The sequence below is a fragment of the Beta vulgaris genome, chromosome 8, assembly GCF_026745355.1.
Source record: "Beta vulgaris subsp. vulgaris cultivar EL10 chromosome 8, EL10.2, whole genome shotgun sequence".
NCBI classification, from domain to species: domain Eukaryota; kingdom Viridiplantae; phylum Streptophyta; class Magnoliopsida; order Caryophyllales; family Amaranthaceae; genus Beta; species Beta vulgaris.
This window is the reverse complement of record NC_079209.1, coordinates 48120035-48135729: the sequence shown is the minus strand read 5'-3', so window position 1 is coordinate 48135729 and position 15695 is coordinate 48120035. Positions and strand designations below refer to the sequence as shown.

Genomic DNA, 15695 nt, shown 5'->3' with positions numbered 1-15695 from the left:
TTATGAGCTATAAGTTGGGTTATGGGTTATGTTAAAGTAAGAATTCAGATTTATATAGGTTAAGTTATTGATTTAGTAAGAAGTTCAGTTGCATCTTTTTAGTGATGTTGAGGACATGTATGATGGACAATGATCTATGTCTTAAGTTAAGTTTATAAAAACTGATTTATATAAATTATGTTGTTTGATTATATTCTCTATAAATTAGAATGGGGAATGAGAGTTATCATGTGAGATAGAAAATGTGAGTTGATTAGTGAAATAGTTTGTATATAAAGGTTTGTGGTTAGTTCATGAAAGAATTTAGAAAGTATAAGAAGTTAGTTTTCTTATCTGAAATGTAGTGAGAAAGGTTGCTAATTGTTGCTATTGCTGTTGAGGTGAATCATTGTGGAATTCAAACTCTTTTGAGCGAAAATAATGGATTTTTAGAATCAATTTCGGGGCTTGAGTAATATTTGAAGTTTAAGTAAAGGTAAACACATGTCCTTCCACTTTCCAATTATATTATTGATATTTCGATTGATCATATAAACTATATAAGTTGATCTTGATATGTTTTCATAAGTTAAACTTATGTTGTATTAAAAATGTGATTTGTGTACTATATGGTTTGTGAAATACATGTTTATGAGTTTTAAGACAAAGGTAGAACTAAATCGCAGGTTAAGTTCTATTAGCTATAAGTTATGTTGTTTTGAGATTCAATAATATAAATTTGTTTGATGAACCATGTTACAAACTATGGTTGTATATAAGTGGGAGTGTTCACACATGTTTATTAGTATATATATATAGCCCTCTCAAGTTTAGTTTATACATTCTAGGGAGTAAGTAAGTTGCCATATTTTCAAAGTGCTTAACAAGCTCATGAACTAGACTATGTTTTCACTAAATTAGGCGTATGAGTTCAAGTACGCTATAAATGGATTTGAATCTAGAGTGAGATATCAAGTATAATCGATATATCTACTAGACAAATTATGAATCTATATTGTGTATGTAAATTATAGATGGATGCTTGTGATGCGATTCATTATGACTATAAGATGAGTCTTCAAAAGGAAGGAGTTTTCCGATATAAATTTTGAGGATTTTATCCTTCGGCTTCGGAGAATAAGAGTTTCTAAGTTCATAAACTAAATATCGGGTTATGAGTTTGCGAGGGGAAGAAGTCCAGATTATAATTAAATTATATTATTTAGAAGCACCTTTAGATATTCTCTTGAAGAAACTTTGGTTATACGTTGGGAATTTATAATACTATTGGAGCCAGCAATAAAGCATTTGGGATATTAGATTTAGTATACATCTGTAAAGTTATAAGTAAGCTTTATGAATGTGTTTTGGGGAGGAAGATAACTTCAGACTAAAAGATATATCACATTATTCAGAGGTAGTCTTTGGAGAATTCCGAATCCTTGAAAATGGGTTTTGTAAGATAGGAAATATATGTTGGAGATGGTTGTGAGTTTGATGGATTGCTAAATAGGATTAAATGGAAAGGTTATTCTTCGTAAAGAGCATTTGTGTCTTAGATATAAAGTTTATATAAAATAGAAACTCTAATTTGGAGTTATGATCTTTTGGTAAGCAATGTTTTGTTTTGGAGAATCCTTTATGGAATTGAAGCATAATTTCTTTAAAGTCCGTATTTGAAAGGGATTTAGCCAAAGAATATTTTTATAGAAAGCTGATTTATACCAAGTTACTAGAAAATCGATTATATTATGCAAGCAATTTAATTTGGGTATAATTAATACCCGAAAGTGATTCTGTTATGAGAAACTGAGATTTATGAATCTGAATTTTTGAAAATATGAAATTATGTATTCTGATTATGTTTTTATGAGGGGAAGAAGCTCCTAAAGCAGTGACGAACAACATTCGTAGAGCGAGTATTGCTCATTATGTGTTAGAGCGGGTATTACTCTGGAGCGGGTATTGCCCCATTATGTGGGGTCATGACCTAAAAGTCTTACAAGCAGTACACAATGGAAGAGGGAGACGTCCCTTGTAAAAAGCTTAGAGAATTTGCCTAGAAGGCAACTCTATTCGTATTCTCTTCCCCAGTGTAATGATTTCTGAAAGAAAATAGAATATGTATTTGAATATTCGAGTGGTTTCGTGGAAAGTTATTTCAAACTTAAATTTCTGAAATGATGTTTTACTCACCCAAGTTATGGAATTCATGTGCCGATTATGGAAATGATTTACCAAGAAACTTGTTAGGAATTTATGAAGGAGTTAACTACGATATACATATGGATTAAATGTTTTTGTGTATGAACCACAGAAGTGGGAGATATTTATTGACGTAAAGTATGTTAGAGTTGGCTTTGGAAGATCGTATTAGTTCTATAGAAGTAACATTATAAATTGTGCTCAAATATTTGTTATATAATTCTTTAGTTATGACTTCGTTGTATCTTGATTTCAATTGTCTCGTAAGATCTTGATTTCAATCGTTTCGTAAGATAAACTTAAATATGTAAATACGTTTAAGTCACTTAAAAGATTTTTTGGTTGGACAGTGTGTACTCAGTTTATCTGATTTTGTTCTTGGAACCTGTCCTGGTGGGGGCAGAGTTCATTGTTAGAAATTGTACAGGCAAGCACTCCAGAATGGATTGATGGTCGTTAGTTATGGTAGGAGAGGTGTCTAGCTCAACCCGAGATGGAAATCAACGTTGTTGAAAAATATTCTTATAATGTATGATTTTACCTATTGAGAGATTTAATTGGTTTAGACTTTGAAGTTGTATATACTATTGTGGGCTGATGTATCGTGGCGATAAAAGAACTGGAAGTGTATTTTTGAATTATATTTTGCTGCAGTTGATTGTGTAATCAAGGTTAATCAATGATAAATTGAAGTTTATGATTGTTAAGGGTAATTAGCTAGCAGCTCGGAAGTGCGGGCTATTACAATAACTGTTTGGCACATTTGGCGAATGCGAAATGAATATATATGGTTGGAAAAAAAAATGAGACATATAACCAGGGTTTTTAACTGCTTAACCTCCAATTTGCTTGCCAATGTTGCTATATTTCAGAATAAAGGCAAAGAGGAGGTTGAAACAAAAAAGGGGGATCATCAATGGTTGCTGCCATTCGCAGGTCATCATAAAGTGAACACGATGTTTGATAGAAGAGTAGTGATATGGCAAGTGACGGGTGTCTTATCTACCGTGATGATAGTAGCTAGTACATTGGATATTCCTTTAAATTTCATGCTAAAGATCCAGCACACGCATAGCTAATGGTAGTGAAAAAAGGTTTGGAGCTGGCCTAGGAATTTGGTATCAAGAAGCTGCAGGCTGAGATGGATGCCAAAATTGTTTTACAAATGATTCAGGAAGTTGAAGACTACAAACTACACACACTTGGCATGCTACTTCAAGAGGTAGCTTTGCTGCTCCCTCAATATGATGATGTCCAACTCCTTCATGTCAATAGAACAGCTAACATTGTGGCTCTTAAGCTTGCTAAGTATGGACTGAAGATGCAGGACCCTCAACAAACCCATGTTGTACTTCCAATGTTTGTTAGGGAAGATCTGCAGAAAGACTTATAATGGGTATTACAGTCTTTAATGAATAATGGATCTTTGCAGGCTTTCTTCTTTTGTTAAACTAAACAATCCCTAAATAGGAAAACAAATGTCACAACCAAGGGCTAAATGAAAAATCTACACCGAAAATATAACAATCACAAATAACCCAGAATATCACATAATAGCTGTTGGAACATTTATAGGGTAATGGGTTTGGAACTCATAGGGGTATGTACTAGAAGAGGAGGAGGTCTAGTATGCAAAAGGCTAGAGTGCATCAAGTGGCAAAACGCATTGATAAACCAAGGGAGACAGAAGACTGGCCGCGAGTCGCGACAACCGTCGCGAGTCGCGACCAGTGGCCCGTCGCGAGTCGCGACAGGTGTCGCGGGTCGCGACCAGCGCCTCGCGAGTCGCGACGTGTCTTCTGCCTTGGAATGCGAAAAGATGCCTTGACGGTTTTATGTCCGTTGTGATGTTATGGCCTCATTTTAATGACCTTTAAGGTCCTTAAATCAGCTGATTAAAGGCCTTTGATGGGTGATTAAATGGGGGTTATGGATTAACTACTCTAGTCAATGAAAGGTTTATTCTTCCTATATAAACCTTGGGATTCCTATGAGTGAAGGGTTAGAAGAAAATCAGAATTTTCTATTCTATACTCTCTCAATACTTCTTGCTTAGCTTAAGAGAAAACTTGCAATCTTCTCTTGAGTGTTCTTCACAAACACAAAACACAAGTTCTTGTTTGATTCACTTAGAAGATCATCTAAGTGGATTGTTCTCTCCATTGTATCTCATTAGTTATTTCGTGTTAACCCGGTGATCCTAGAGGGGCGAAATTAAACTAATAGGAAAGCGTAGTTTCCGTGCCTTGGAGTGGATATCCGGTTTCTCTCATTGATCACACACCTAACAATCTATTAGTTTAATTTTCTTTCTTTTCGGATATGGCTCAATCACTCAAGGACATGACTATGAACTTCCAAAAGTTGGATAAGTTTGAGGGGGTGGGCTATCGGAGGTGGCAAAAGAAGATGCACTTCTTGTTGACCGCCTTGAATGTGGTGTATGTGTTATCAACTCCTATGCCACCACTCCCGGAAGATGGAGAGGAAGAGCCTCTTGAGACTACTAGGAAGAGGATCAAGTGGGAGAATGATGACTACATTTGTCGTGGTCATATTCTCAACTCTCTCACCGACCCGTTGTTTGATCTCTACCAAAATGTGGAGAGTGCAAAGGAACTTTGGGATGCTCTTGAGGCCAAGTACATTTCGGAAGATGCTTCAAGTAAGAAATTCCTTGTTAGTAATTTTAATTCTTTTAAAATGACTAATGATCGGCCTATTATGGAGCAATTCCATGAGGTTCATCATATTTTGAACCAAATAAGATCACATGGTATGGTGATGGATGAGGCAATTGCGGTTGCCTCAATCATTGACAAATTACCAAATTCTTGGAAAGATACAAAACATCTTTTAAAACATAAAAAGGAAGACATGTCCATGGAGCAATTAGGAACTCATCTTCGTATTGAAGAGGGGATCCGGGCTCAAGATGGGGTTAAGGATACTACTCCTAGTATTCCTAAATCTACCGTTAATTTGGTAGAGGTTGGTGGGTCTAGTAAGACCAAGAAATCCAACAAACAACAACAACAATAACAAAACCAATGTTGCAAACAAGAAGAGGAAGACCCTCTCTTGTTGGATATGCAATGGTCCTCATCTTAAGAGGGATTGTCCTTCTAACAACAAGAAGAAGACAAAGAACACACAACCTAGTGTTGTTCAAAACCAAGGTAACAATGCACATGTTAATGTAATTGAAGAAATGCATTTTGTTGCTATGATTTCTGAAATTATGTGTGTGCAGGTTGATGATTCTTGGTGGATAGATTCGGGAGCCTCTAGACATGTGTGCAATAACAAGGATTTCTTCAAGTCTTTGAAAGATTTGGATGATGGTCCAATCTTGTATATGGGGAATGATTCTACGGTAAAGGCTAGAGGCATAGGCCAAGTAGAATTGTTGTTAACCTCGGGAAAGACTTTAACTCTCCGGGATGTTGTGTATGTACCGGAAGTTAGGAAGAATCTTGTGTCAGGAGGTCTCTTGAATAAGTATGGTTTTAAAGTTGTTTTTGAGTCGGATAAATTTGTACTTTCCAAGGGTGGTATTTTTGTTGGACAAGGTTTCTTTTGTAATGGAATGTTTAAATTTAGTATTGATAATAAAATTGGTACTAGTTCTATTTACATGCTTGATGTTTCTTCTCTATGGCACAATCGTTTATGTCATGTGAATTATCGTAGATTATATGACATGTCTAAAATGGGGTTGATACCTCCTTTCGATTTAAAGTTAGAGAAGTGTCACACTTGCGTGCTAAATAAAATTAAAAAATCCTTATCCTAGTGTGACTAGACAAACGGTATTGCTTGAATTGGTGCATAGTGACTTGTGTGACTTTCATAGTTCACCTTCTTTAGGAAATAAAAAATATATTGTAACTTTTATTGATGATTTTTCAAGGTTTTGTTACATATATTTTTATTTACTAAAGATGAAGCACTAGAAAAGTTTAAGACCTTTAAAATCGAAGTGGAACTCCAACTTAATCAAAAGATTAAAAGACTTCGAACGGATAGGGGTGGTGAATATTATAATCCAAGTTATTTTAGTTCCATTGGTGTAATTCATGAAACAACCGCCCCATACTCACCTCAAAGTAATGGTATAGCGGAAAGGAAAAATAGGGTCCTAAAAGAAATGGTTAATACCATGCTTTCTAATTCGGGTCTTAATGACGGTTTTTGGGGTGATGCAATTTTAACTGCATGTTACATTTTAAATCGAGTTCCTAATAAAAGGAATAAGACTACCCCTTATGAACTTTGGTGTAATAAAAAGCCTAATCTCAATTACCTTAAGGTATGGGGTTGTAGGGCAATTGTCAAATTGACGGAACCTAAAAGGAAAACTTTAGGTGAAAAAGGAATTGATTGCATTTTTATAGGCTATGCGGTACATAGCAAAGCCTATAGGTTTTATGTCATTGAGCCCAATGACTTTGTCTCTATTCACTCCGTGATAGAGTCAAGGGATGCAATATTTGATGAGACTAGATTCTCATCGATTCCAAGACCAAAGGACATGATACCTAGTACTAGTTCCAATGTTGTAGATGACATTTCAAATGATCATGATACTACAACACCGGAAATTAGGAAAAGTAAACGAATTAGAAAAGAGAAATCTTTTGGACCGGATTTTCAACTATATTTAGTTGAAGGGTCAAGGGAGTCAATTTCGACTCAAATTTCATATTGTTACAATATGGAGGAGGATCCTAGGTCCTTTGATGAGGCTATGAAGTCTCATGATTCTGCTTTCTGGAAAGAGGCAGTGAATGATGAAATGGATTCTATAATGGGTAATCACACTTGGTTTTTAGCTAATTTACCTCCCGGTTGCAAACCCCTAGGTTGTAAATGGATTTTTGTAAGGAAAAAGAAAATCGATGGAACCATACTAAAACATAAGGCCCGGTTAGTGGTCCAAGGTTTTAGGCAAAGATATGGTATCGATTACTTTGATACTTATGCTCCAGTAGCTAGAATAGCTACTATTAGACATTGATAGCATTAGCTGCGATTCATGGTCTAGTAATTCACCAAATGGATGTAAAAACTGCTTTTCTTAATGGTGAATTGGAGGAGGAAGTGTACATGAATCAACCTGAAGGGTTTGTGGTTAAAGGTCAAGAAACTAAAGTTTGCAAATTAGTTAGATCTTTGTATGGTCTTAAACAAGCACCTAAGCAATGGCATAAAAATTTGATGAAGTTGTGTTGTCTAGTGGGTTCAAAATAAATCAGTCCGATAAGTGTGTATATAGCAAATTTGATAATAACGGTAAAGGAGTTATAATTTGCTTATATGTTGATGATATGCTTATTTTTGGGACTGATTTGGAACAAGTGGAAAAGACCAAAGTCTTCCTTTCCTCTAGCTTCTCCATGAAAGATTTGGGTGAAGCGGATGTTATTCTAGGTATTAGAATAATAAGAGGGAAAGGGTCGTTTTCTTTATCACAATCTCATTATATTGAGAAAGTGGTCAAGAGGTATAATGAGTCAAATTCGACTCATTTTGCTACTCCTATGGATCCTAGTTCACTTGGTTCCGAGTAGTGGTACTCCAATTTCACAATTGGAGTATGCAAGCTTAATTGGAAGCTTGATGTATGCTATGACTAGCACTCGGCCGGATATAGCCTTTGCTATTGGCAAGCTCAGTAGGTATACTAGTAATCCTAGTATGTTGCATTGGCAAGCATTGAGAAGAGTGTTAAGGTACTTGAATAAGACCTTGGATTATGTCATAACATACAATAGAGAACCTTCTATCTTAGAAGGTTACTCGGATGCTAGTTGGATTTCGAATAAGGAAGATTATTCATCCACTAGTGGTTGGGTGTTTCTTCTTGGAGGAGGTGCCATTTCATGGGCTTCCAAGAAGCAAACATGTATAACGGATTCCACTATGGCATCGGAATTCATTGCTTTGGCTTCTTGTTGCCAAGAAGCGGAATGGCTAAGGAATGTGTTGAGTGAGGTGGACTTATGGGTGAAACCAATGTCACCTCTTGCTATCCATTGTGATAGTGCATCAACCATAGCTAAAGCATATAGTGAAGTCTACAATGGCAAGTCAAGGCACATTGGAGTTAGACATAGCTATGTGCGGGAAATGATAAGGAATAGTTGTATAACTATTAATTTTGTTCGGTCTAGTTTGAACTTGGCGGATACGTTTACAAAACCGTTGTCAAGGGAACTAGTGAACAAAATGAACAAAGGGATGGGTCTTAAGCCTATTGATCAACCTATGGTGAAGGAAAACTCTATTTGATGTCTAATACAACGTTAGATCTCAAATTCAAGGAGGATAGTACTTCTCTAAGAGGTTGGGAGCACTTGTTTAATACATCCCGAGGTTAGTGCTTGTTGCTACAATGATAAAGAGGTTGAATTTTATTCTTAATAAATCTTTGATAAGGTGCTCAATTGTAGGAGCATGTCCGGAAAGATTTACCTATGTAAGCTAGAAGTTTGGCCGCTTCATCAAGTCTTAGGCTTGACTTGGAATGCTTATGAATGGATATGGACACCAAGGCTTCATAGGTGTCGGAGGTTTTAAGAACCTAGTTTATGTTTGTGTGTATTAGTAACTTCAATAATTTGTAATGGTTATATGATTCAAAGCTTTGTCTATCATTATGATCTAAATTATTGTAAAGATTACTTTTACTAAATGGAAATTCAATCGTTAGATATTTCCATGATGCATGAACATGTGTGTTTGCGATTTATAGCAAGTTGAAAAACTTTTCAACATTACCCTATAAATGGGAGGAGGATTGTTGGAACATTTATAGGGTAATGGGTTTGAAACTCATAAGGGTATGTACTAGAAGAGGAGGAGGTCTAGTATGCAAAAGGCTAGAGTGCATCAAGTGGCAAAACGCATTGATAAACCAAGGGAGACAGAAGACTGGCCGCGAGTCGCGACCAAGTGGCCCGTCGCGAGTCGCGACAGTGCGTCGCGGGTCGCGACCAGCGCCTCGCGACTCGCGAGCTTTCGCGAGTCGCGACGTGTCTTCTGCCTTGGAATGCGAAAAGAGCCTTGACGGTTTTATGTCCGTTGTGATGTTATGGCCTCATTTTAATGACCTTTAAGGTCCTTAAATCAGCTGATTAAAGGCCTTTGATGGGTGATTAACATGGGGGTTATGGGATTAACTACTCTAGTCAATGAAAGGTTTATTCTTCCTATATAAACCTTGGGATTCCTATGAGTAAGGGGTTGGAAGAAAATCAGAATTTTCTATTCTATACTCTCTCAAATACTTCTTGCTTAGCTTAAGAGAAAACTTGCAATCTTCTCTTGAGTGTTCTTCACAAACACAAAACACAAGTTCTTGTTTGATTCACTTAGAAGATCATCTAAGTGGATTGTTCTCTCCATTGTATCTCATTAGTTATTTCGTGTTAACCCGGTGATCCTAGAGGGGCGAAATTAAACTAATAGGAAAGCGTAGTTTCCGTGCCTTGGAGTGGATATCCGGTTCTCTCATTGATCACACACCTAACAATAGCTAGTAATTGTTATTACTTATTCATTATTATTACCTTTCCTCCATCTTATTCGATTTTGTTTCATTCCGTTTATTACAATTGAACAAAATGAACCCTTTGTATAGTAGTTGTCAGTCTTTTATCTTTATATTTCTTTGAAAGATCTATTCATAAATTATTGGCTACAGACTTTCGTATACTTCTTATTGTGTTTGATGTTAGCTACATCATAACCTTTGAATTATTTTCTTTTTGATTATCTTTGCAAACTACTTAAAAAGAACTAGAGTTGTTTAAAGATCTTGAAACACCGTTATTTAAAGCTTTTTCGCATCGATATAGTTTTGTATTCGAATTTTGTTGTAAATGAAAATGTGCTCATGTTTGTGCTGGTTTCGTGCATATACTAGCACCATGATACGCAACACTATTTTTGTTTTAAATAATGTTTATATATTTTTTTAAAGAATGTTTATATTATTATATAGAAGTTTTTGAAAATGTAAAAACTTATAATAGTGTAATTAGTTTTAGCGAATAATATGGAATTAGTCACATATTTTCATCAAAGTATATATATATATATGAATAATGCCAAAATTAAAACCTTAAAATTCCAAAAAAATTGATTTACCAGTTTTTACACCTTATCCAAACGAATTCGACAATACGAATCTACAAGTCGTGGCTTATATAATTAATAGTGTCAAAACAGGTTCTCAAACAGGTTCTAGGTATGCCCACGGCGAACCAAGTCAGACCCGGACAGGTCAGGATCTGACAGTCAGTGTCCCAGGTTGTAATTGGTCAAGTTATGTTCAACTGGGTCGAACACATTTGAATCATGTGAAACCCGAGTGTCGGACAGGTTTGAACGTCCCATTTACAAGTCGATCCATTCTCGGATATGATCGTCGGTATACATTTTCTACCGGGTTTGCGTTTGTCGTATTTCGGTTCCATGTACGCTTGAGTTGAGTCAAGTGTACTCGGGTTGAATTAGTAATGCCCTTAGTTCGATCATTGTGAAATATCGGGTACATTCGCTATTGAACGCCAATTCAACTTTCGGTATTCCTGGTCGGACCTTCTTGATTTTGTTATGGATTTTTTGTAAATGAATCATATTAATAAAAGTATTAAGATCGACATATATATACATATGTGTGTGTGCGATAAATATATGGGTGATAACGAAAAACCAATAAAAACGCTATATTTATTATCGTGATGTTTAGTGTATTCTCTTAGTCAACTCTTATTTCGACTAATCAACTGCGTAAAACCACTCTAATGGGTAAAGGATTAGAGCGACTTTTTATATGTTTTAATATTATATCATAACCAACGACAATAATAACAAGTAGAAGATCAATTCCAAACTTTATATAAATGATTTATTATTATAAGCATTGTGATTGATATATAAGTTTGTAAATAGCTATGATGATAATGAGAATAATAATACTAATAAACATAAAGCGACAATGATAATAGTAAAAATACAAATAATAGCAGTAGTAGTAACAAGAAAAAGGCTAACAATAAATAGTAATACAAATACGAAGAGGAATACTAACAATGACAATAACAACAACATACTAATTGTAATAGTAGCAACGATGCTAATAATAGCAATAACAATAACAAAAATAAATGGTATATATGTACTCCCTCTGTTATTTTTTTATCATTCCTACTTTTCCAGTGCGCGTCTTCCAATGCACATCTTTGAACTCAAATATCTTTCATTATATATAGTAAAAATTATAACGATTGAATATTAATAATGTACTAATTGAGACGAATCAAACAAGACCCCACATGACTATATTTTTTCTTATAAATTGAAAAAAATTGAGAAGATTCTCTCTAAGTATAAATAGTGTCAAGATTCCAAGTGAGAAAGATAAAAAAAACAGAGGGAGTATTATGTTGTGAAAATATTATACATGATAAAGTATAAACAAACTATTTATCAATATGTTGAATCATTTTAAAATAAGATTGGTATCAAAATAATTGCAAAACCAATCTAATATTGTACTCCCTCCGTTTCCTAAAGATCTTCCCTCTTTCCGTTTAAGTGCGTTTCCAAAAGATCTTCCCTCTTTTACTTTATTCCTTATTTGGAATTCTTTCTTCCCTTTTTACCCTCTCATGTCCGTATCATATGGTCCATCATTACATTATTAATTCAATTTTACTCCCTTTCTCTCTCATACTTTACCCCTTTTTATTTGTTTATTTATCTTAACTTCTTTCTCTCTCACTAGTGGAAAAAACCCCACCTGATGTGGTCAAAACTAGCCTTTTAGATGCGCTTTTGGTCCGCATCAGGCGGGGTCGCAGCAACTCTATAACAAATTCTGATGCGGTCCAAAACGGCATCAAAAACCATAATCTGATGCGGTTTTACATTAGAACCGCATCAAAATTAGTGAATTGATGTCTAAAAAAAATGCAGACCTGCAAGCTGCAGGTCTGCACTATGCCACATCCAATTTTATAAAGCAGTGTCAACTATAGAAACAATATATATATATATATATATATATATATATATATATATATATATAATATATATATATAATATATATATATATATATATATATATATATCATACATAGAAACAATCCAAAATTGTACAAAATTATCATACCAAAATTACAAAATATATACCAAAATTTACAGTTCAACAATGTAAAAACCGAAAATTACAAAAAAAAGAAAAAAAATAAGATCTAACTAAAAAATTAAAACGAAAAAATGTATTTAAACCAACTAAAAAATCATATCTAACGAAAAACATGAAAAAACGTAAATCAAGTGAACGAAATTTTTTTTAAAAAAAGAACTAGATCTAACTAAAATTATAAACTACAGAAAATTGAACTCATAAAAAGAAAACTATCATTAAAATGCTAAAATTCGACAAAAAAAACCCTAAATGTTACTAAAACACTTGCCAAAAACGACGAAAATAGAGGAGATGCATCTCGCTTCACTTGCGCATCATCGTTCGCGAAAAATGAAAGAAGAATAGATTTGGGAGTCTTCGTTCGCGAAAAATGAAAGAAGACTAGATCTGGGCGTCTTCACTTGCGTATCTTCGTTCGTGGGTGGTGGTCGGCGTCTAGATCTGGGTGTCGTTGGTGGCGTTGGCGGTGGCATTTGAGAACGACAGAGGACAAGAGAACGAGAGAGAAGAGACGACGACGAAGAAACGAAGTGAGAGGAGAGGATGAAAGAGGAAGTGAGATTGGGAGTTTGAGAGAGAAAGGAGGCTGGGATTAGGGTTCATAAGAGAGGAGAGAAGGAAGAGGATGAAAGAAGACTGAAATGGGAGGGTCAAGGGTGGGTCGCGTGTTTCTTTTTGATAGCATGAAATGGGCTCAAGAAATATGGGTCACACAAAATTAAAACTGGGCCACGTTTTTTGGGCGCTTATGTTGACTAATTTTTCTAATGCGGTCCAATAAACCGCATCAAATTTTTTCAAAAACCGCAGCAGATTTTTTAATCTGATGCGGTTCACAACAGGACCGCATCAGATTTTACTGCCAACTTTCTTTCTCATTTTTTGGTTGATTTTCGTATGCGGTTTTATAAAAACCGCATCTGTTACAAAGTGACATATAAGGTTTTTTCCACTAGTGTCTCCTACTTTACCCACCTCACACCCCACACAAATTGATTCTCATTGGTATTTGTAGTAACAGTAACAAGGAATATCTTTAGAAAACGGAGGGAGTATTGATTATAAATTAGTTTAAGGACTCTTAATATGTTATATTACTATAACAAATGATAATCATACATTCATATGTTTACAACGACGGTTCATATGAGGCCTAAGTGATTATTACGAGGGTTCATATGTTGCACAATACTAATAATAATAAATTATATCCCTAAATCATTATCCCCTATAAAAGCTAACCATAACTTATTAAAAAGTAACATCAATAAGTTAAGTGTTAACAAGTAACAACCAGTTGGTAAAAAAAAAAAAAATAAGTAACAACCATAAGTAAAATAGTCAACAAGCACTTCCTAGTTACTATATAGTAACTTGTTAACAACCATATAGACAGTTTAATACTAGTATAAGATTAACAACCATAATATACTCCCTTGCCTTTATAAGTTATACGATTATTTAAGTTAATTGTTTTTATGTTATTCTAGTTTAATACTAGTATATTATTTATTGTATTCTCTAAACTTGCTTTGTATATATATGTGACTATAAAGAAACTATTTTATCCATTAAGTACTAACCCTCCATCTCAACCAAGTCAACAAAATTCGCTTATTCCTCCCACTCAACCAAGTCAACAAAATTCTTCTCCATTAAGTACTAACCCTCCATCTCAAAATGAAGACTTAGAAATTGGAGCTACTTCACACACTAGGTCTCAAATCCCAACTCCATTGAAAAGGTTAACCGAAATGAAAATTAAGAGTCGTCCTAAAGATTCGGAAAAAAGGAGAAATATGAGTGATTTCCATAAAGATGATAGATATTATATTAGGAGAGTCTATATTGATAGAGGATTTTGTCAACCGGTAAATCATGACTTTCCTTTTAGAGATTTTGGGAAAAGTAGACGCCGCTTCAATCCCTCTTGGTTTGAGAAGTATGACACTTGGATTGAGTATAGTGTGGAAAAAGATGATGCTTTTGTTTTGCTTGCTATTTGTTCAAGAAAGACAACGAAGGTTATGATGCTTTTGTTAGCGAGGGGTTGAAAACTTGGAGTGTTCACCATAAAGCCATGATGAGTCTTGTTGACTTTAAAGATCAAAAGGATAGTCTTCCATCTGCTTTCAGTAATCAATCGCAAGAAATGGCAAGCAATTATCGAAAGCGATTAGAAGCTTTTGTTACATGTGTGAAGTACCTATTACTTCAAGGGTTGTCTTTCCGTGGCTATCTTGAAAATTCTGATTCTTTAAATCAGCGCAATTTCCTTGAATTCCTTAAATTTCATGCAAAAGATAGACTTGATGTTGAAAAGGTTGTATTGGAAAACGCTCCGGGAAATTGTCAAATGACTGCTCCTGGCATCCAAAAAGACATCATACATGCTTGGGCAAAAGAAACAACGAAAGCCATACTTGATGAAATTGGTAATGATTTTTTTGATATCCTTGCTGATGAGTCCGCAGATATATCTGATAAAGAACAAATGGCTCTTTGTTTGCGATATATTGATAGAAAGGATGGATTGAATGAACGTTTTCTTGGTTTGATACATGTGCCTAACACCACTTCTTTGACTCTTAAAGAGGCAATTGAATCATTGCTTATGGAGCATTCTCTTAGTCTTTCTAGAGTTCGGGGACAAGGATATGATGGTGCTAGTAACATGCGAGGTGCAATAGCTGGTCTAAAAACTCTAATAACTGATGAGTGTCCACAAGCATAGTATGTTCATTGTTTCACTCACCAAGTTCAGTTGACACTAGTTGTCGTTGCCAAGAAAAACTCCGATTGTAGTTGGCTTTTTCTTGATGTGCTTCCATTGTTGTTGAATTTTGTTGGTGGTTCACCTAAACGAAAAGAATTTCTTCGACAAAATCAAAGAACACGTGTTGTAGAAGCTTTATCCTCGGGTGAACTAGAATCTGGAACTGGTTTGAATCAAGAGAAATCTTGACACTCGTTGGGGATCTCATTTTAAAACAATTGTGAATGTCCTTGATTTGTATCGTCCAATCCTTGAGTCACTTGATGCTATTGCTGAATCTTCCATTGAAAAGGCTGACAAAAACAAAGCATGTGTAATAATTAATTTGTTGATGACTTTTGATTTTGTTTTTGTGGCATACTTGATGACATCTATTTTTGGGATCACACATGAGTTGAATTCAGCTTTACAAAAGAGTGATCAAGATATTGTGAATGCTATGTCTTTGGTTGATGCGACTAAGAGTAATTTGCAAAAACTAAGAGATAGTGGATGGGATGCTCATATGACTAA

At 34.9% G+C, this 15695-nt stretch overlaps 1 protein-coding gene across 1 annotated transcript; it reads left to right on the top strand.

The window, feature by feature from the left end:
• The first annotated feature begins 14486 nt into the window (after positions 1–14486).
• LOC104883620 (uncharacterized) lies at positions 14487–15140 on the top strand. Its single transcript, XM_010668165.1, has one exon. The coding sequence runs from the start codon at positions 14487–14489 to the stop codon at positions 15138–15140; it is 654 nt and encodes a 217-aa protein (XP_010666467.1).
• Positions 15141–15695: the final 555 nt, after the last annotated feature.

Excerpts from the sequence above, each read along its gene's own strand:
- LOC104883620 (XM_010668165.1), top strand. The coding sequence starts at position 14,487 with ATGATGAGTCTTGTTGACTTTAAAGATCAAAAGGATAGTCTTCCATCT.